The sequence below is a fragment of the Hyalella azteca genome, unplaced genomic scaffold (genome assembly GCF_000764305.2).
Source record: "Hyalella azteca isolate HAZT.00-mixed unplaced genomic scaffold, Hazt_2.0.2 contig11101, whole genome shotgun sequence".
Lineage (NCBI taxonomy): Eukaryota > Metazoa > Arthropoda > Malacostraca > Amphipoda > Hyalellidae > Hyalella > Hyalella azteca.
Window position 1 is genome coordinate 65,405 of NW_025941110.1, and position 22,018 is coordinate 87,422.

The 22,018-nt window shown below is 45.2% G+C and overlaps 1 protein-coding gene across 1 annotated transcript; it reads left to right on the top strand.

Annotated features, from left to right (window-relative positions):
• The first annotated feature begins 1,180 nt into the window (after positions 1-1,180).
• On the top strand, positions 1,181-19,806 carry LOC108666589. Its single transcript, XM_018153496.2, has 9 exons — positions 1,181-1,541; positions 12,886-13,164; positions 13,651-13,800; positions 13,911-14,159; positions 14,576-14,695; positions 14,953-15,167; positions 15,427-15,581; positions 16,323-16,540; positions 16,741-19,806. Exons 1-9 carry the CDS (start codon positions 1,497-1,499, stop codon positions 17,647-17,649), a joined length of 2,340 nt encoding a protein of 779 aa, XP_018008985.1. The 5' UTR covers positions 1,181-1,496; the 3' UTR covers positions 17,650-19,806.
• Positions 19,807-22,018: the final 2,212 nt, after the last annotated feature.

Here is a 22,018-nt window from a genome sequence, read left to right on the forward strand (position 1 = left end):
GCACCACAGCGCACCAGCACCACAGCGCACCAGCACCACAGCGCACCAGCACCACAGCGCACCAGCACCACAGCACAGCAGGACCACGGCACAGTAGCAAGGCTCCACACAGCTCCTCCTGTGTAGGCCTGTATGTATTATATATATGGCCGCCATTGTCCCTATATCATTTTAATACAATTAATTATGGCCATATATCCAACATATCCTGCACCAAACTGCCCCGAAATACTTCTCGTCTCGGTGGTGGCAACGCAAGGAACAAACGCGACCGCTGCCATCATGCGAGTTTGAAGCAAACCTCAATTTATGACATTCTTCTATCCTTTAGCTTTCCCTCTCTCGCCTTCCCTCCTCTCCTGTCCCACCCCTCCTCCGTCCCTCCCCCAACCCCTCTCCACAATCCTAGAAACGGGTTAACTTTAGACAGTTCGCTCCCCCCCAACTCGGACCCCCAACCCCCTCCCCTTTACCTCAATATCCACAAGGAACCCAAACTAGGGGCTACCAGGCTATGGATTCTCCGAATACAGAGACTTTGAAAACACCTTCAACGAAGTTCTGCAGCCATCTTAATTTCAGGCTCCGTCTTTCCGTATAGAAATTGAGTTTGCCGAAGTGAAAAAAAAGATTTTGGATGGCATTTTTCAAAAATTAATTTTTTTTGCAAATTATTGTGCCGTTGCTTTTAAAAGTACAATAATTATTGTGAACGAGGAAAACTGTTTGTCAAAAATATCTTTAGTAGACCAAGTCATCAAACTTTTTGGTAGCACTAAGTAGAAACCAGGATTGAAAGTTCTAGCGACATTGTGGGCTTTGTTAGCTGCTGATCTCTCGACACTCCCACTTCTTTGCAGAATCGCTTATCTATTCATAAAAAAGAAGGAAATGGTTCATTAAAACTCGAGACCAAACTCCACTCACACTCAATGGATGGCAACACTAGTCAACAAATGCCAGTTGTCCCATGACAAAAATGTAACAAAATTTCTGTGGTTGAAAAATATCAATAAAGCGTTATATTTAAAAAATAGTGAGATTTAATTTAATAATAGAGACCTTTGGCAACTCATTTCATAGTTGGCCTTAACGCTGCAAGGGGGGAGTTGCCTAGCATATTTTTGTCCAAAAAATTATCTAAATAAATTTCGAAAGGCGCCAGAGTGTTCGTGTGCGTGGTGAGAGAGGGATGTGAGACGCTCCGTTGCCGGTCGTGCCAGTCTCGCTTGTGTTGCTTACATTTGGCTTCTGCTGCTCAAAAGTTCATTGTATTTTAATGAGTTCGAGTGACCAGTGAGTCATTATTGTGATTTAGAATTTACTGATTTATTTGGGATTTATATCAGCGTGCCAGTGTTTATTTTCATGGAATTAGGCAAGAATTTAAGTTGTGCTACTAAGTTAGGTTGAGGATAAGGTGCAAGATCGACATGAGTGATACTCGGCAAAATATGGCACAGTGTACGTTGATATGAGTGCCGTTATTGAGCTCCATGATTCTTCTGCACCAGCGTCCAACGTTATTTATGTCTCCTAAGGTAACCAATTCGCTCAGATTCATTATCTGATTAAAAAATTAGAACAAACTTTTCCCTCACATGCTCTTCTGTCCATGTCGTTAATCTTCACGAATCACGAGCTCCGTCCCTTTTTCATGGTCAATCGTGACGGCAAAATTGTATCACCGTAAATAGTAAATTTATTAAATAAGCCTCAAAAAGTAAAATATCAGGCAAAATTCGATTCATAAAATTGTACTGACGGATAATGGACGATTCGCCACTAGGTTACAGCGAGTCAGGCAAGCGACTGTTAGACCGCAACTAGCTTTTTTTAAGGTCGGTGTGTAACTAGCGTAGTTAGTAGTTACAGTCGAAATAAAAGCAGCTGCGGTTTAACTGTAACTAGCTTAGTTGCGGTCTAACTGTAACTAGCTCACCTTAGTTACCTAGTTGCGGTCTAACTGTAACTAGCTTAGGTAGTTGAGGTCTAACTGTAACTAGCTTAGTTGCGGTCTAACTGTAACTAGGGTAGTTACAGGCTTAACGCCTCACATTAGGCTAACTACCTAGAGTAGTTGCGGTTCAACTGTAACTAGCGTAGTTACAGTCTAACTGTAACTAGCGTAAACAGCGCTCGCCGCTCGTTCATGAGGCATGGTGTGCCTGTAGAATTTGTTGTTGTCGTTGGCGGCGTTGCTGTGTTGGTGCCGCACCTGTTGAGCTATGTTTGTGTTGATGCTCTTGTTGTCTGTGTTTGTATTATTATAGTTTTTATTATCAATAGTGGGGTTGATGATGATTGTGCTGCTGTTTGAGTTGATGTTTGTGCTGCACTGCTGCTGTATGAGTTATGATGTTCGTTGTTTAGGTGTTTATGCTGCAGCAGATTCTATGGTTTTTAGTAGTGCGTGTTCAAACCTTTGTGTACGGACGCTACGTCTCTACCGCTAGGTAGGAATACCATTGCCAGCGGTTAGTGTATACTAGCCATGGGCTCAAACTCTTACTGCTGTTGTTCTTTTGTTCACACTCTGAACAACGAAGCAAATTATTAAAAATAAATCCTTGGAATTTCGGCCACCGCTCCGGAAAAATCCTGAGCAGAATTTTTTTCGTTTTTAATTCTGGTAAAAAGCGGCTTGGTGTGCGCAGCGTAGAGGAAAATCGTCCCTAGGTCGCCGGTTTAAAGGCTGAGAATCGCGTGCCGGTGTTCAGCAGGTCACCCACTAACACACTTTCCTCAAACATAATAAATGCTCAGTATTTACTGCCTAACTTGTTACGATGGTCGTAAGTTACGACGGTCGTAAGTTACGATCATCGTAAATTAACAACATGGTCGTATATTATTAACATTATGGAATGAATTATTTTCTTGGTCGTACATTCTTATCGGGGTCGTTAATTGTTATCGCGCGTAAATTATTATTGTGATCATTCATTACTATCGTGGTCGTAAAAACCAACCGTGGTCATAATTGCAACCGTTATCGTAAACTACAACCGTTGTCGTAAATTACACCCGTTGTCGTGAACTACAACCGTTGTTGTAAACTACGGTACAGCCGTTATCGTAAACTACAACCGTTATCGTAAACTACAACCGTTGCCGTAAACTACGACCGTTGTTGTAAACTACAACCTTTGTCGTAAACTAAAACCGTTGCCGTAACTACAACCGTTGTTGTAAACTACAACCTTTGTCGTAAACTACAACCGTTGTCGTAAACTACAACCGTTATCGTAAACTACAACCGTTGTCGTAAACTACAACCGTTGTCGTAAACTACAACCGTTGTCGTAAACTACAACCGTTGTCGTAAACTACTACCGTGGTCGTAAATTATAACCGTAGTCGTAAATTACAACAGTAGTTGCAAATGACTGCCGGGTCGTAAATTACAACCGTAGTCACAGTTAACAACCGTGTATAGTGGCAAATTACAACCGTTTTCGTAAATAACTACCATGGTCGTAAATTACAACCATGGTCGTAAATTACAACCATGGTCTTGAATTACAATCGTGATCTTGTATTATCATCGTGGTAGATAATGGCTATCATGATCGTTACTATGGTGCTCGTATAATATTATTAGCAATAAATGTTCGTGTTGTAAGCCTACGTAAGGCGCGCTAGGCCTACAGGCCGGACGAGCGCTGGTGGGGAAGCCGTGGCTTGATTTTACCGCTGCTGGGCACTGGTGGGTTGACGCTGCCCTCTGTAGTGGGCAACACGTTGGCAATGATGCCACATGCCAATATTTGTCAGCCATGCCACAGTTTACCACTCATGCCACAGTTTACCACTCATGCCACAGTATACCACTGGCACTCACGCCACAGTTTACCACTCATGCCACAGTTTGCTGCTGTGTAGGCAACAGCAATGTCAACAATTGTGGTCCGCTCGTTTGTGTAGGCAACAGCAATGTCAACAGTTGTGGTCCGCTCGTTTGTGTAAGCAACAGCAATGTCGACAGTTGTGGTCCCCTCATTTGTGCAGGCAACAACAATGTCAACAGTTGTGGTCCACGCTGTTGTGCAGGCAACAGCAATGTCAACAGTTGTGGTCCACGCTGTTGTGTAGGCAACAGCAATGTCTACAGTTGTGGTCCACGCTGTTGTGTAGGCAACAGCAATGTCAACAGTTGTGGTCCACGCTGTTGTGTAGGCAACAGCAATGTCTACAGTTGTGGTCCACGCTGTTGTGTAGGCAACAGCAATGTCAACAGTTGTGGTCCACGCTGTTGTGTAGGCAACAGCAATGTCTACAGTTGTGGTCCACGCTGTTGTGTAGGCAACAGCAATGTCAACAGTTGTGGTCCACGCTGTTGTGTNTAGCGTGCAGCTAACGTGTTGCTAACTCGTCTCTAGTTGCTAACTCGTGTTGCTAACTCGTAATGTGTTAGAAACGTAACACGTTGCTGACACATTCTACCCTCCATAACTCGGTGCCGTAACACTGATTGTGAGCTGTGGCTGGCCGCCGATAAGGCGCCCATGTGCCTCACAAAGCTCGCTGAACATCACAGATGTTGCTGCTGTACTCAAGTGTGCAGATGACCGAGCTGCTTGCCGACTACCAGGTGTTTAGCGCCTTATTTATTGATTTATGTTTTGTACATAATGTTTTTGGTAGAAAAGTGATTCGTTTGCATCAAGCTTTTAGTTCTGAAGGAATTGTTTGTCAACCGTTGTAGTATTTATATCATTATTCGGAATTACGAACTCTGTGACGAATGAGATGTGCCAAACTTTATTCTACCCGCACACCAGCGAACATAGAGAGGATGTCGAACACTGGAGCAAGGGGTGAATATATTAATATTGTCAGCCTTTTCTCTTGTTTCACAGTATGTTTCTGCACATACATGCAGGACAGCCATATTGCCCTTACTGTACGGTAAGGGTTAAGTCAACCCACTAACGCCCGATTTGTGAGGTACAATCAACCCACCGCTTTTTAACCCCGCACTCGTCCGGCCCGTAGGCCTATCCCGCCCGAAATAGGCTTACGGCCGCCGTTTTCCGAACGTATTTTGAAAATCAAACATCCTTTGACGCGGCCTGCGCTAACTCTGCTCGCCCGTCGACGGTGGTCAGCAAGCAGCGACGTTTTTACGACCTAACGCAGCGACGTTTTTACGACCTAACGCAGCGNACGTCACCCTACGCACGTTTGTAAACACTACGTCACCCTACGCACGTTTGTAAACACTACGTCACTCTACGCACGTTTGTAAACACTACGCCACCCTACGCACGTTTGTAAACACTACGCCACCCTACGCACGTTTGTAAACACTACGTCACCCTACGCACGTTTGTACACGTTACGTCACTCTACGCACGTTTGTAAACACTACGTCACTCTACGCACGTTTGTAAACACTACGTCACTCTAGGCACGTTTGTACACGTCAGTCCCGCGTTTTCGGGCAATTTCGTCCTCTGGCTAAGCTAGCTGAACTTTGTGACCTGGTTACCCTATTTAACCTGGCACCAAAAGCGTGTTACCTTCCCACAAATGGCAACATCATTAGCTAAATATCAACACCAGGGATAGAACACTTCTCCATCATTATCACAATAAAATATATTAGTTGTCATTTTTGGCCATTTAGGGTAATTTATATCCATTTTAATATTCGCAAATTACCCCAGGGGACATTTACTCTACTTCGGGAAGCAGTGTCTTGGGTTTTGAAAAAAATTCGTGGTGATAACCCAGCCAAGATTGGGGCTTATTGCCTGGCTGATAAGCTATCACTGATCTCGCGCGATACCTTATCAGAGAGATAGGGGAGGGCTTGCGCCCCCCGCTGCTCCTATCGCCTTCCTGGCCCCCAGACTTCTTGGCCCGGCCGTGATGGGCCACGCTAGGCCACAGTCTTCCGGTCACTGGGTCTTAGCCATGGCCCTCGTGCTGCCTTCTATAGGACTGACGGTACATGCCCGGCACGGTCACGGCATGACCGTCCTTACGTGCATACTACTGTCCGCTACACTAGCCACTGTACGCTGCACTGCACGCCTGTCACGCTACAGTGGCCACTGTACCCTGCACTGCCCGTATGTTACGCTACATTGGCCACTGTACCCTGCACTGTAAGCTGCACTGCATGCCTGCCATGCCACAGTGGCAATTGGGCACTGGATGGGGCAGTGGGCATCGGCATCCCCGGCTGAGAAGTCTCCCGCAGTGTCCTTGCAGGGTGGGCAGCATAGGCCGAGTTACGCACATGTGGGCAGAATCAAGTATCAAGACACTGCCTCGCGAGGCGGTAGACTCGTGTCTCGCTGTCTTGTGAGAGGACGAACCTTGACGCTTAGCGAGTACTACCTGTTGATGCTGGTCAAATGATGATCTTCGTTACCCCATATCAAGCATATCTATAGATTAAATTATATTTGTGTTCAGCATTTCTTCGCAACCTTCACTCATATTTTTATTTATCATATTGCCAAAATGGTGATACACTTTCTTGCCCACAGCAGTAGAAGAGAGAGAACGTACACTTGTGCCCGAAATTATTCATACCCTAACGTCATTTCAACAAATTACGAGAAATTGACCAAATAACAATTATTTAATACTTTAAAGCAGATGTGAACCATTTATGAACCCAATAAAATGCATTTAGGAACCAAAAAATATTATTTTTTCAGTTTTGTGAAGAGATGCAAAGGAAACATAAAACTGACTCATGACCAAATTTATTCATACCCTGAACCAATAGTTAATAGCATGGCCTTTACTCATAACTTGTAAACGCTTAGGGTAATGCTCAACAAGGTTTCTGCAAGTAACGACGCTAAGTTTTGTCCATTCTTCCTTGGCATACTGTTCCAATTATTTCAAATGTTTAGGTTGTCTCTTTTTCACCTCTATTTTCAGTACGCGCCAGAAATTCTCAATTGGATTGAGATAGGGACTATGACTGGGCCATTCCATGACATTGATGTGAAAATCCTTGAACCACTTCTTGATTATTTTGACGTGTGTTTCGGACATAAGTGTAGCACTGATAAACAATTTTGTTCGGCCCACTGGGCCAGGAAAACCAACATGAGGGCCCAGTTAAATTTGGACAAAGCCTCACTGATTTTAATGAGTAATCATGCCAATTACATGCGCGTTATCGCCGGCCATAGCGTTATCATCGGCCTGTGAAGCCGCCCAAAAATTGCATTTAAAGTTTAATGTTATTAAAATCTGAGCTCAAGCTAACTTAATATTCAGTATTTATTGCTGCTGGAAGAAATGGCTTCGATTTTGTTGTGTGTGTGCTCATGGTTTAGCCACGCGATGCTTTAGCCACACGACGATTTAGCCACACGACAGTATAGCCACACGACGGTTTAGCCACACGACGATTTAGCCACGCCGTCCCCACACGACGCCACACGGGGTGGCGTGGAGGTATTTCGAGCCCGCATGTGGCTGGCGGGGTGCCACGTGCGGCGGTTGTAATGTTCATTGGGTTGAGCGGTCAGCTGGCTGTGATATTCCGGCTGTTACGATCGTGGTAAAGATTTCTTACGATAGTCATACGACGTGTGGCCAAAACGTGAGTCTGTCGTAGGACATGTGGCTAAGGCTCACGTCGGTCGTAGGTTGTGTAGTTAGGGCTCACGACGGTCGTAGGTTGTGTAGTTAGGGCTCACGACGGTCGTAGGTTGTGTAGTTAAGGCTTACGACGGTCGTAGGTTGTGTAGTTAAGGCTCACGACGGTCGTAGGTTGTGTAATTAAGGCTTACGACGGTCGTAGGTTGTGTAGTTAGGGCTCACGACGGTCGTAGGTTGTGTAGTTAAGGCTCACGACAGTCGTAGGTTGTGTAGTTAAGGCTTACGACAGTCGTAGGGCGTGAGGTCGTACCGTTTAAGATGCACTTAAGCTTATCAGCGCGCGCGTCCTGAGCTGCCGCCGGATGCTCAGAGCCCGCGCTGGCCGAGCGCTTAGCTCCTGTGGTGGTGGCTGCAACCAACTTGTGTGGTGCCTTGTGTGGTGCCTTGTGTGGTGTGGTGCCTTGGTCCCCATACCATCCCTGATCCCACTATGATATGGTCCCCAAACCATCCCTGANCCCCATTCCCGAACCCCTCCTCCTCCCCCGCTGGGAATATGCATCGGTACAGGCTAATGACCAGAATTTTAATGACTTGACCTATCCATTCTATCCAATCGCGAGGCTTCGCGGAAAAATTGTTGAATAAAAATTTTTTATTTAATTCAATGTTGAATTCTTAATAATTTGCATCTTATCGGATATTAAATATTACCATGCCTTTGCTATCTCAAAGGTGTTGATAAAAGGTTTTGTGTAGAGTTTGTGGTTGTAAAGTAGTTGCGTCAACCTGACATTTGGAACGCGGTCTAGAGATGGTAGCGAGAGAGGTCTGATTTACAACACTTCTCTTTAACTTCACTTCTTGTTTGTTTCTTTATTTGTTTGTTTGTTTGTCTGCTAGAAATCTTATTATTGATATTTAACACACTTCTACCTGTCCAAACGATCTGAAATTTTGCACACTTGCGTAAAGTCGGGGACAATGCATGAATCAATTGACAGAATAAAATCAATTAATAATTTTTAAAATTTACATTTTTTATATATATTAAACAAAGTCAAAAATTATTTATTTTTAATAAATGAAAATAAAATTAGAAATTCATTGTACACGTGTAAAATCGGAGACACCGGTTTCTTGTCTTTAAAAAGAATAAAGTGTTGTCTTTATAAAGAAATTTTCAAACGCATACTATTATTTAATGCTGTAACCTCCACACCGTATTTTGACGTATTATCCACACCGTATTTTGACGTATTATCCACACCGTATTTTGACGTATTATCCACACCGTATTTTGACGTATTATCCACACCGTATTTTCCACGCCGTATCCCCGAAGCGGGGCCGGGCGCTGCGAGTGCAGGTCTCGCGTGTTGGAATTACCCGCGTCATCTCATCCTGTTGTTGTTAGGCACAAAAGCGGTCAATTGCACCTGTACCTTAACTCTGGCGACCGTCGTAATGGATACGACCATCATAATTGTTACGACTATCCCCACTGGTTACGACCATCCCACTAGTTACGACCATCGTAATAGGTACGACCATCCCACTAGTTACGACCATCGTAATAGGTACGACCGTCCCACTAGTTACGACCATCGTAATAGGTACGACCATCATACTAGTTACGACCATCGTAATAGGTACGACCATCTAGTTACGACCATCGTAATAGGTACGACCATCCCACTAGTTACGACCATCGTAATAGGTACGACCGTCCCACTAGTTACGACCATCGTAATAGGTACGACCATCATACTAGTTACGACCATCGTAATAGGTACGACCATCCCACTAGTTACGACCATCGTAATAGGTACGACCATCCCACTAGTTACGACCATCGTAATAGGTACGACCATCCCACTAGTTACGACCATCCCACTAGTTACGACCATCTACTTCATCTGTGAAGAGACATTGTACCAACACAGGCTATGATAGATACAGGAGGCATGATACTACGCATGCTGTGTGGAATAGCTACATTGTAGACGACGCTTGTTGAGGTTGCATTGTACAGTCTGTGGCCACAATAAGCCGTGTACTGCGTACAGTGTGGCACACAATGCCACCGCCTGCTCCATTGTCACGGCTGGCCACAGTGGCGTCGACCCCTTTGGAAAATCGGGTCAAAATCAGATCCGGCTGATGGGCGGCCGCTGGTGTGCCGTGCGTAAAGCACCTGTGCCTTGTTGTACAATTGTAATACATTGTATTGTGTGCACCAGATGCGCTGTATTGCCTTGACGCGCGTGTTTGTGAAAAGAATAAAACCCCAGCCCAGCGCATATTTGATGCGCGCAGGTGTTTGGTGCGCAGCTGGTAGTTTTAATCTAATTTGCATTAACTAAATCCAGCGCACCCAAAAGCAGCAGGTTATTTTATGGGTTTAATCAAGCTACCCTCGACAAGGTCATCTGGAGCCGCAAGTCTACGGGGCCGGCCCGCCTCACTCCAGGCAAGAAGGAGCGGGAGGATGCCATGCATTAGACCGGTGGTTCCCAAAGTGGGATAGCGCGCTATCGCCCCCTTGCGGGCGGTGGAAAGATCTGGGAGGGGGCGGTAAGGAAGAAAGGGGCGATAGGGGGTGGTAGTCCGAAGTTGAAGTCAGAAATACGAACGTTTGTTTGACGATTTGTACACAACACGTGCAGCACATGACTCCCAGCGATGGGTTTTTCCACCCAGGTCTGGGTTTTTTGAACCTCTCCTGGGTTTAAGTTTCAGACAAACTTACTGGGCGGATTCGCGGCCAGTTTCCAAATTCAGTGATCAAGGGATATCTCTCAAACTAATTAACGTAACTTGATGAAACTTGGTAAACGTATTAATTAGGACCTAACGGCGCTGTTTAGCTTGTGAAAATTTTTTAATTTCGCCTTCATTCATGAGTTATATGGCGATATGGGCCGAAATCTTTTGTGATCAAGGAATTTCTTCCAAACTACTGAACAGATTTGAACTAAATCTTAATTATACATTCCTAACTACTGAACGGTGATGTTTAGCTCCGTGAAATTTTTTTCTATTTGCCTTCGTTCGCAAGTTTTTTTTATTTCGCCTCCATTCGTGATTTAAACAGCAATACGTGCCTAAATCCGCAGTAATCAAAAAATTTCTTCTAAACTACTGAACAGATATGAACGAAACTTCGTATTGAAATACTTAACCTCAACAACGGTGATGTTTAGCTCATGCCAATTTTTTCCATTTTGCCTTCGTTTGCGAGTTATACGGCTATACGTATACGGCTCTTGTTTAAACCGGCCGGTCAGTTTCTGGTCAGAATCGGCAAGGAGATCGGGCGGTTAAGCTAAGAAATTTTTAAGCAGCTAGTTGCGATTTCGAGACCGCAACAAGCTGTGGATGTTCTGCAATGTTGAGAATCGGCGACAGGCCTACGACCTAATAAACGCTGAAACCGCTAAACCGCTATATACATTAAAGCAACAAATTACCCGGCTGTACGGGCGGAATAAAGAATTGTGAAATCACCAATGACGGTGAAATGAAGAAAACTCGAAAACGAAGGCGAAATCTACAAAATTTTCACGAGCTGAAAATCACCGTTTGGTAGTTGAATGTATATTCAAAATTTCGTTCTAATCTGTTCAGTAGTTTGGAAGGAAATCTTCGATCACTGCGAATTTGGCCCGTATCGCCATAAAAGGTGAAATTTATAAAAATTATCACGAGCTGTTAGGTCATAATGAATGCATGTTCCAAGTTTCATCGAGCTGCGTTCATTAGTTTGGGAGATATTCATTGATAATTGAATTTGGAAATTGACCACGAGTCCGGCCGTAAATTTGTCCGAGCCGTCTTGGGTTTCTAGTGCTGAAACGGTTGAAAGTGCTAAAAAATATTTGGTCTACTAAATGGGGTTATGTGTTTGAAATACACATTTGTGTTTAACCTTTCTCGTTTAAAATAGCAGCGTACTAAATGTCAAGGGAGAGGCGTTTGTTTTTACATGTACCTGTGCGGGGGGGGGGCGCTCTAGAATTCACTGGGGAGCCAACGGGGTGGAGGGGGGGAGGGGTGCCAGTCTGAAAAAGTTTGTGAAGCACTGCATCAGAGGGACAGTGAGAGCTACTCTCACTCTGAGTATCAGCGTCGTACGGCTTACGATCTTCGTAAATCTCGGGATAAACAAAGACTTTACCATCACCGAAGAACTTGCGATAGTGGCCAGTATAGGCGCGGTATCAGCGGCCGTCTGTAGGGCATTAGAGACGGCCATGTTGCCAGTATAGGCGCGTTATCAGCGGCCGTCTGTAGGGCGTTAGAGGCGACCATGTGGCCAGTATAGGCGCGGTATCGGCGGCCGTCTGTAGGGCGTTAGAGACGGCCATGTTGCCAGTATAGGCGCGTTATCANTTGCGTGTATGTTCTGTGCTGTATGGTGCTCGTGTGCTGCTGTGTTGTGTATCTTGTATGTTCTGTGCTGTATGGTGCTCGTGTGCTGCTGTGTTGTGTGTTGTGTTGCGTGTATGTTCTGTGCTGTATGGCGCTCGTGTGCTGCTGTGTTGTGTTATGTGTTGCTTGTATGTTCTGTGTTGTATGGCGTTCGTGTGCTTCTGTGTTGTGTGTTGTGTTGCTTGTATGTTGTGTGCTGTATGACGCTCGTGTACTGCTGTGTTGTGTGTTGTGTTGCTTGTATGTTGTGTGCTGTATGACGCTCGTGTACTGCTGTGTTGTGTGTTGTGTTGCTTGTATGTTCTGTGCTGTATGACGCTCGTGTACTGCTGTGTTGTGTGTTGTGTTGCTTGTATGTTATGTGCTGTATGATGCTCGTGTACTGCTGTGTTGTGTGTTGTGTTGCTTGTATGTTCGTGCTGTATAGCGCTCGTGTGCTTCTGTGTTGTGTTGCTTGTATGTTCTGTGCTGTATGACGTTCGTTTGCTTCTGTGTTGTGTGTTGTGTTGCTTGTATGTTCTGTGCTGTATGACCCTCGTGTACTGCTGTGTTGTGTTGCGTGTATGTTCTGTGCTGTATGACGTTCGTGTAGGTCTTGTGTTATGAGCGTGGCATCAGATAACACATTCTCATGCACCATATGCCTATTCTTGTTGATGATTATTCATTATAGATTTGTACCGTCAATCACTAGTATCACTCAGGGCTACTCACTAATTGTCATTCGTCACAGGTTTAATTAACACGAACTATGAGTGGCACCATTGTATGATCATCATTACTCATCTCTACTCACCTTAAAGTTATGTCACCAATTGTTATCCATCGCCGCTCACCACAACGCAGCATACCTCATCTCCTCTTTGTCCACAGGAATTGTCCTCCGTAGACCTCCGCTGTAGTATGTCTGCCTCCACCTGTCCACCGCTGTCCACCAACACCCCCACCACCACGTCCACCAACAGCAACAGTAGCAACAGCAACAGCAATAACAGCAGCACAACAGGCCCCGTTGCAGCGCAGCAACAGTACTGTTTGAAATGGAACAACCACCAGAGCAACCTGTTGAGGGCCTTCGACCGCCTCCTCCACTCCGAGGCCTTCACTGACGTTACCCTCGCCGCCGAGGGCAGGTCCCTCAGGGCGCACAAGGTGAGGGCATCGCTGGGTACGTGAGGTCAGGGCATGTGAGGGTACGTCAGGTCAGGGCATCGCTGGCTACGTCAGGGTATGTGAGGGTACGTTAGGTCAGGGTATGTGAGGGTACGTCAGGTCAGGGCATGTGAGGGTACGTCAGGTCAGGGCATGTGAGGGTACGTCAGGTCAGGGTATGTGAGGGTACGTCAGGTCAGGACATGTGAGGGTACGTCAGGTCAGGGCATGTGAGGGTACGTCAGGTCAGGGTACGCTAGGGTACATGAGACGAGGACACTAGTAGATGAGAAGAGCGAGTCGTGGGTTCGAACCTTGTTAAGCTCAAATCAATTCTTGGTGTCTGATGGGTTGGTAGCCATCAAATATGGTGCATGCAGCATGACCTTCGGTTGCCTTTAAACAAAGTCTAAACAAACCCTAAGTAGATCTTAATTGGGGCATCCTGATATCTTTAGACGACCTCTAACCCCCCTGACGCCGCAGGTGGTGCTGTCAGCATGCAGCTCGTACTTCGAGACGCTGTTCGAGGAGCATCCTGACAAGGCTCCCATCATCATCCTGAAGGACATGCGCTTCACGCACGTCGCGCAGCTCGTCAACTTCATGTACAGGGGCGAGATCAACATCACGCAGGTGTGTTGAACACCACGCAGCTGTGTTGAACATCACGCAGGTGTGTTGAATTTCTGTTGATGCGTGCAACATCATGCAAGTGCTCACCAGACATGCCCTCTTGCCCTCAGGACATGCTGGCCGGTCTCCTGAAGACCGCTGAGACCCTCAAAGTCAAGGGTCTGGCCGAGGTGTCTGGCAACGCCCCCGCCTCCCCAACCGACAACAACGACAACAACAACACCACGTCCCCCCAACCCACGGGGCTGCAACCCCCCTTCCCCCCCGCGGCAGCCCCCAACTCTGCAGCTGCGGTGCATGCAGCGGCTGCAGCTGCAGCTGCTGCAGTGTCTGCAGCGTCTATTGCGTACAGGATGGGGGTGAGGGCTGCGTAATTTTACGACTCGTAACTTTAACGAGGGAACATCTTAGTCTTACGACTCGTAACTTTAATGAGGGAACCTCTTAGTCGTACGACTCGTAACTTTAATGAGGTAACTTACTTTTACGACTCGTAACTTTAATGAGGTAACCTCTTATCTTCTGATAATCATACATCGCGTCATCACGAGATGTGTACGGCGCGGTCCCTATACTCAGCGTTGGCTCTCTGGAGGCTCGTCGTCGCGCGCTGCGTAATTATACGTGTATGACATCTGGACGAAAATTTTCCGCAAGGAGAGAAAATCCAAATAAAATCAGAGGCAAGCCAGAAAAATTATCGTTATTATTTTTTAAAATAAAAGTTCTTGGCCTATATATTTTACTGGGTCTGATCATGACCTATACCCTGCAGACCGCCAGCAGCCCCGGTGGAGGGTCTCACTCGTCCGTCCTGAACGCAGCCCTGAGTGGGGGGCAGCCCACCGCCCCCCCGTCCCTAGCCCCCCTCGCTGCCCTCCTCGCCCCCCAAGGGGTGAGTAAAATAAGGGTGCCTTAGAACGCAGAAGTTTTGGCCTCAAATCATTCATGTGAAATGAACAAATGTAAAATATTCGTTTTGCTTACTCGATATGAATCGTAGACTTGAGGCTATTACTGTACTATCCTGTACCACAGCTGGACTAACTGTACCCCGTGCCCCCAGCTGGACTAACTGTACCCCCGTGCCCCTGCTGGACTAACTGTACCCCCGTGCCCCCAGCTGGACTAACTGTACCCCCGTGCCCCCAGCTGGACGCGGACGAGCAGCGGGTGAACCTCCTCAAGCGGATGGCCAACAACAACAACAACAGCGACTGCCACGACCTCAAGCCCATGGAGCCCCTGAGCAAACTTCCCCGTAGGGATGACCTCCCCAACCTGGGCAGCAACTCCAACTCCCCGCCCCTGCACCGCCAGCAGCACTACCTGCACGCCTCCCCACCCCACCGCCACCAGTCCCCTAGGTGCGGGGCATCTCACTATCATCAAAGATATATTTTCAGTTTGAATTCTTACTAATGATATCCAAATCATACCTACTATCATCAAAGATATATTGTTTAATTCTTATTGTTAATATTCAATCGAAAAATATTTCGTTTAATTTACAAATTATTAAGCTAACTTAGCCCGGTATTACCTAGGCTGAGTTTGCCGAGGGTGAGGCTGAGTGAACTTAGTTTGGGTTTAATTAAAGTGACGCTGCATTTCCTTCGCGTGCAGCACGAGCAGCCTGCTGCAGCACTCAGCACACTTCCTGAGCGGGGTGGGCGTCCCCCGACCCCCCACCCTCCCCTCCAAGTCCAACAGTCCCCACCACGTCCCCGGCCTTACCCCCCTCCCCAAGGAGCTCACAGTCAACGCTCAGCACGAGCTCCGTAAGTGCCCTGTAGTCTCATTAATATTAATAATCATATTTGTTATCTTATTAATATGATCAATTATAGTGCGGTGTATATATCTTTTTAGACTCCACGCCATCCTAACATCTCCTCATCGAGATATCACGTGCAACGGGCTATATAGGTATTTGCTATGAATATAGCATTTCTTGTTAAGATTCAAAAGCTCACAAACACTTTGGAATGTAAGTTAAAGCTTATGAAGTGTGATATGATTGTCAAATCGCACGAAATAACTGTCACAAGTGACCCATTAAATGTCCAAAGTTTTGTTCGCGACAAAGTGGTCCATTAAACTTGAAGCCGCCACCTCAAGGCAAGTTGGGTCAAACTTAGTCACCAGTGAGTTCGGCCGTTCATACTTCAGTGGCGATCTCTGGAGATGGGCTCTCTATCAAATTATATGCTTATTTAATTTTGGCAGTGTTTGGTAGGCCTAGTGCTGCAGTACAACAAAAAAAATTCTGTAGTTATAAGGTAATTATTGCAATATTGTCACCAAAAAAAAATTTCCACAGAAGAATAGTTCGAGCACAAACTCCAGCACAAATCTAAGTTGTAGTTTCGCGAAACCGCCACTTAAAGGGCTGAAAAATGTCGGCCCTTAATAGGGAAGTGCAATGCAATTTTTTTCTCTTATGAATCCCATATAACTGTTGAATCGAAACGTGAAGTATTTCTTCTCGTTTACCGAGATTTTGGTTGTTGTACGAACAGCTGAGTTCTTGCGAGGGTACATGGTCTTCAAGCTGAACGACTACCTAGGCTTCAGAACGCGGCAGCAGTTCTGGGAGGAAGACGCCGTGCGTCGCATCATGGAGGGCATCAAAAACAAGGAAATTGACATGAAGACGGCCGCTGAACTGCTGGGGGTGTCCTACGGCACACTTTACGGCAGATACAGAGAAGTGTTTGGATACCTCAAGCACTCATGGGTGAGTATCTTACGGCAGATACTGAGTAGTGATTCACACAGAGAGTGTGTGTGGCTGAAGTGCTATATACTAACAAACTCTGCAGCCTAACCCACCTTTAACTGACGGCCATTCTCTTTACCAGGCCTCTAGGTACAAATAGCGTTTACGTTGGTTAATTTATCCGTTAATGAAGGTTTACCAGAGTCTTCACCGTGCAGGTCAACAAGGGTGGCAGGGGGAGCGTGTCGGGCAGTAAGGAGCCCCGCAGCATCTGGGAGGAGAGTCGGGCCCAGGAGCTTATCCTTGCGGTACTCAATAAAGAATTAAGCTTAACTGCCGCCGCCGTCAGGCTCGGCGTCGACACCAACACCTTCTTTGCTCATCTCACTGATAACGGCAAAAATAAGCAACGCGTTGCTCAGTTGATGGCCGGGCCCCTACCTAACGCCCCCAAGAATCCCTTGTTGTCCCTTGGCCCTCCAGGGAGCATGATGTCTGAACAAACTGCTAGTTTGCTAAGCGAACACGCTGCTAACCTGCTCGCCGAACACCACAAAAACCTCGAACTCGCGTCCCAAAACGAACATTCTTTACTCGAAACACCTCACAGAACCATTGACCTGATGTCTCCCGAGAACACCCCCAGCGCCAACGTCTCCGACAATGAAGAGGAAGATCTCGAAGACGAGGAATATCCTAATGAAGATCCTCGAGATTTTCGTGATCCACAAGTGGAAGCGGAGGATCTTGTGGCTAGGGATTTGTCCATGAACTGTGGTGTTGATTTGTCGCAACATTCAGAAGGTGAGAGCAACAGTCGGGCATCGGTTGATGAGGAGACCGCAGACCTCAACGACTCGACGGCACTCATGACGCAATATGAGCAGGCCGAGCACCTCAACAACGGCGGGGTGAAGGACGAGCAAGACGAGGAGGAGGTTGAAGTCGGAGAAGAGACTATGGAATCTGAGAGAGAAGAAGCGCCGGTGGACGAGATCGCTGGCGACCTCATGGAGAGTATGGAAGTGGCGGAGGCTGAAGAAGCTTCACAAGTGGCGCAGGAAAACGCGTCTTCCGAAGCCATCTTCCCTCCAGCGCTCACTGAGCCTGAGACTGCGGCGCACTGAACCGGTAACGACAGTTCACTGAGCCTGAAGCTGTGGCACCCTGAGTCATGACATCAGCTAGTTGAACGACAAGTGATACAAGTTTTCAATTGTTTTGTTGATGCACTGTGACTAAGTTGGTGCAGTTTTGATGGTGTTGCAAAAGATGTTAGGTGGTGTAGCATGACACTTTTGTAGGTGACATAATGGCAGTTTCACAACTGTTTTGTCCAACCAAAATAGATCTTGCAACCGCTTATCAAATCGCCGGACCTCAATGCAACAACGACTTTAGTGTGACACTCGGTGATAGTTACAAAAATTTTGCCGCGATGTCCAAGTGATGTTTTTCCTGTTTAGTCATTATAAGTCGGAATAGGGAAGAGCTTAACGATGATATGAGAACAGAGAGCAGTGAGTTTGTTACAAGATTCAACTGGTGGACATGAGTGTGAGTGTATTCCAATGGAACAATGTGCAACAATGTTGCACGTCAGGGAAATGACAGGAGATCGGAGCTGAACATTTCGAGTGAACAATCGTCGGCCGTCTGCGTTGGTCACTTTGCGTCGACGGAGATGAAAGACGACCGGTTTTACGCGTCTCATTTTGGCAAGACTTAGCTTTACGGTGCCTCAATATATTTGTTTCTCTACGATAAGTTGCTAGGTATGGTAATTTGCAGCCTCTTGAGGCTCTACCTTACACACGTGACACACACGTCACCTCCACTCGGCCCCCACACTCGCTTGACGCACCAGTAACATGTTCCTCTCACACACGACGCACCGCTAACTAGTTCACTACTGATTCATACCTGCTATTGGGTATTGCAAGTCCACGGTCGCTTGTAAGTTAAATTCATAAGTCTTAGCTTATAGACATTCACGTAGTTGCTCGTGGCAGTCCACGTAGCCCCACGCGGCAATTCACGTAGCTCCACTTAGTGGTTCATTCAGCCCCACGTCACAGTCACGTCTCGTTGGTAAACAAAACAAATTCAGAAGCAGACACTCGTCTTATTTATTTATAATTATGGAGATCGTTGGGGAGATCCTGACGTCAAGTTACCAACATGTATTTGTTCTACGTTCAACTTTCTACGAACAAAAGTCTGTAGGATTAAGGGAGAGTTATCGCAATAGATTATCTAAGGCTTATTCTTATCACTGGTGCTGCCTTATCTTCTCGTTTCTTTCTATAGTTTTCGTGTTCTTGCCGCTCGAGCAACGGTCAAGCCTAAGCGGGCTCAAACCCATTACCCTTTAATTCCTACTCCCGGAGCAGCGGCTATACAGGGTTCTCCAAATCCTTAGAACCCTTAACCCCCTTATCGATGAGGATAGAAGTGAGGCACTGGGGAACAGAAATACGTAAAATACGGGAAATATTAATGTAGTTCCCTTGTCTTGTGATCAGCGATTTGTGACCTCCAACAGCCCACTTCGGGGACCTCTGCTCTAGGAGGTTGCGCGGCTCGTTATCTAGAGGAGCATGCTAGGTGAGAGCGTAGTTCTTGTTGTAGATTATTTACTTTAATTTGTTCTTGCAATAATCGTTGATAGTCGTATGTGTTAATCGCTACAGCCTTTTTGCGGCTGCTGCCCTCTTAGCTTCTGACCACCAGACTGTGCTGCGGTCATACGTTCTGCGAGTACAGCAACTTCAATGCCGTGAGTACTGCGAACGTCGTAAGTGGTACGTTTGTCGTAACGTAACCACCAAATCTCGAAGGCTGGCGTCTGAGCTGTATGCTCATTCCCCGGGACTTCATCTCGTGAACTTACGACATCACAAGTACTTACGAGCAACAGGCGTTAGCCTTTTCATTCATTTCATTCATTGCCTTGACATTCATTGGAGGTACCGTTCCGTGGTACCGCAACCCAAGACAAACCTAACCGGCTCGTTGCGTTCTCTGTCGCTCACAATTTGCTATTATAACTATTTGTTTACTTATCTATTTACGCAATTTTCTAACCTTATTTGTAGTTTTTAAATTACTTTTTCACACATTTTAATATAAGATTTGCTTTGCAGTTCCACCTTCTGGATTGTGGTGGTCGAAGTTGTCAAGCTTCTCAAGATAACAGTTAGGTTAAGACCAGTTGTTATCTCTAGACTGGAAAAAAGCTGTAAAATTTCTAAATTGATTTAAATTAATCACTCGAATTTATTTACCATAGCTTAAAATTTCATATCTAATTGCTTCTTTGTTCATAAAATTGTTCACTGAAGGATGCGTATAAAGTATTTTTTCTAATTTTTTACCACTTACAATTATCACTTTATTTTTTGGTGACAATGTGCAATCTTACAAAATGTATTCGTATTTTCTTCTATACATAAAATAATACTAATGCTGCCATGATCACAAATTATTCATCAGCTCGATGAACTAAAAAAGTAAGGCATATTTATAAATTGGATAATTAACCGCATATATTTATTACGTCGTGTTCCAAATTACCAATGCAATGGGGTACCTACTAAAGTAGGTACGGTAGCGAAGTTGTTGTCAACTTCGCCAACAATTTTCTATGAAGCCTCCTGATTTGAAAGAAAACTGCGCAGAAAACGATTTGCGTAAAAGTTGTGAAATTTACTCTACAATTTTCAATCAGCGCTTCATTAAATTTAAAGCTCGTATTACTATATTTTCAGCGATTAAGTCGACATCGAAAGAAATAGCAAAGAAACCTTTCAACTAATCGAAGTGTTAGGTTTAATTAACCCTAGGTATACATTAATTATTGGTGTCTCGGTATTTATATTGAATTTACACGGAAACGTTATTTTTTATTGGGAAAAAGAAACGGTGTTTAGGGAAATTATATTTTGGAGTGCAATAGAAACTGGTGGCAACACGTTCGTTATTTCGAGCAGTGCAATGAAACTCTGATTAGGTTTGGTTAAACTTGTTCATGTTGAAATTATGACGGCGGGTATATGAGCGTTGAGTTGCAACTCTATTAGGTATTGTTCATAAGTTCTGTGACGTGTCAACCTCATGTAGCCTGTTCAATTTTATTTTACAATTTTATAAAATTATTTCATTTCAATTATTTTCTTTGCTGCCTTGTATTTGATCTGTATTTATAACCTCGTAATTTTCTTCAAATATTTATAAAAACACAGGCGCTACATCGGCGGCCGGCAATGTAGCGTCCCTAAGGTTATAATATGGCAGCGGCTGCGCCCGCTATCTTAAGTGTCCTTATCAACCTTATCTCCCTCATCCTCCTATCCCCTGCCTTCAATACCCATGTTTGTATTATCGAGATTTAGTGAATGTTTAGCAATTTCCAATTAAATCAAGATTGTTGATAATCAAGGCATAATGATTGTTAGATATCAACGCAGAATATCTGCCGCGATATGAAAAAGTTCTATTGAAAAAAGACGCAGAGCGAAGTTTACTAATTCCTAATTAGAAGATGTAGTTGTTACTACTTACGCTTAACTACCATTAATGCAGCGGACGCTAGACCTACTACTTAATCAGGTTCTCATTAAAGTCCTTAACTCGAGCCCATACCTAATTAGGTGAGACGGCTCGTCCTGTGCGCTGCTGTGCCTTACGTTTTGCTCGCGTCCAGTAAGATAAGAACTCTTTGCGTACGCGCGTCAGGCGGCGTGGCCGAGATAAGTGCTAACGGAAGCTCTAACTCTAACGTAATTCATTAACAAGTCGATAAATACGCCAGTGTTCTTTGACTGGTTATTTCTTCGTTATTTGCAATCGTTGAAAGAACTAAGCGGTAAACAAAGCGCTACCGTTTCAATCTACCTCTTATTCTATTCCTTTAAATGTACTTGCAATATCATCTCCAAGATATGGTTGCTCGCATCACATGCAATAAAAGTAAATATTAATAGGCCTGCCCATAAATATTATTATAATTATTTATTGGTCATATTCCAGGCGAAGGTTGCATCAAAATAGCGATGAGCTGAAATTGGCTCGCCATGTGTCGTCTCCTCAGGCCGCTGGCACATTGCTGGACCCGTTCGGGTGTATCAAATCCTTATATTATTGAACAAATTTCATGAGATACGCATGTGCCGAACTGTTTTATATGTCTGTTTAAAATATTTTTACTGGCTGATGAGTAACTCTCCTATTCATGACATTTTTTATGTATTGATGACGCTGAACATTGCGCTGCCGCTGTTTACAGGCCTATCCTTGCATAGGCCTATTCCTCGGTCCTCAGGCCTGGATCGATCTCAGGTCTCTTCTCGTACAATTATCTCGTGCCTAAACTTATAACAAATTATGCAATTGATTTCAGTTTAAAGCAAAGAGTCCAGATCATACCTCGTGTCCGGTATAGTGGCCTGGGAGCCGCAGGATTTGCACCATATCATTTTCTGTGTGTTAATTTGA

Bases quoted from the DNA above. Each gene is read 5' to 3' on its own strand.
- LOC108666589 (XM_018153496.2), top strand. From the start codon at position 1,497: ATGATTCTTCTGCACCAGCGTCCAACGTTATTTATGTCTCCTAAG. The intron at 15,582-16,322 runs GTAAGTGCCCTG...TTGTACGAACAG, and splicing joins CAACGCTCAGCACGAGCTCC to CTGAGTTCTTGCGAGGGTAC. The intron at 16,541-16,740 runs GTGAGTATCTTA...TTCACCGTGCAG, and splicing joins GATACCTCAAGCACTCATGG to GTCAACAAGGGTGGCAGGGG.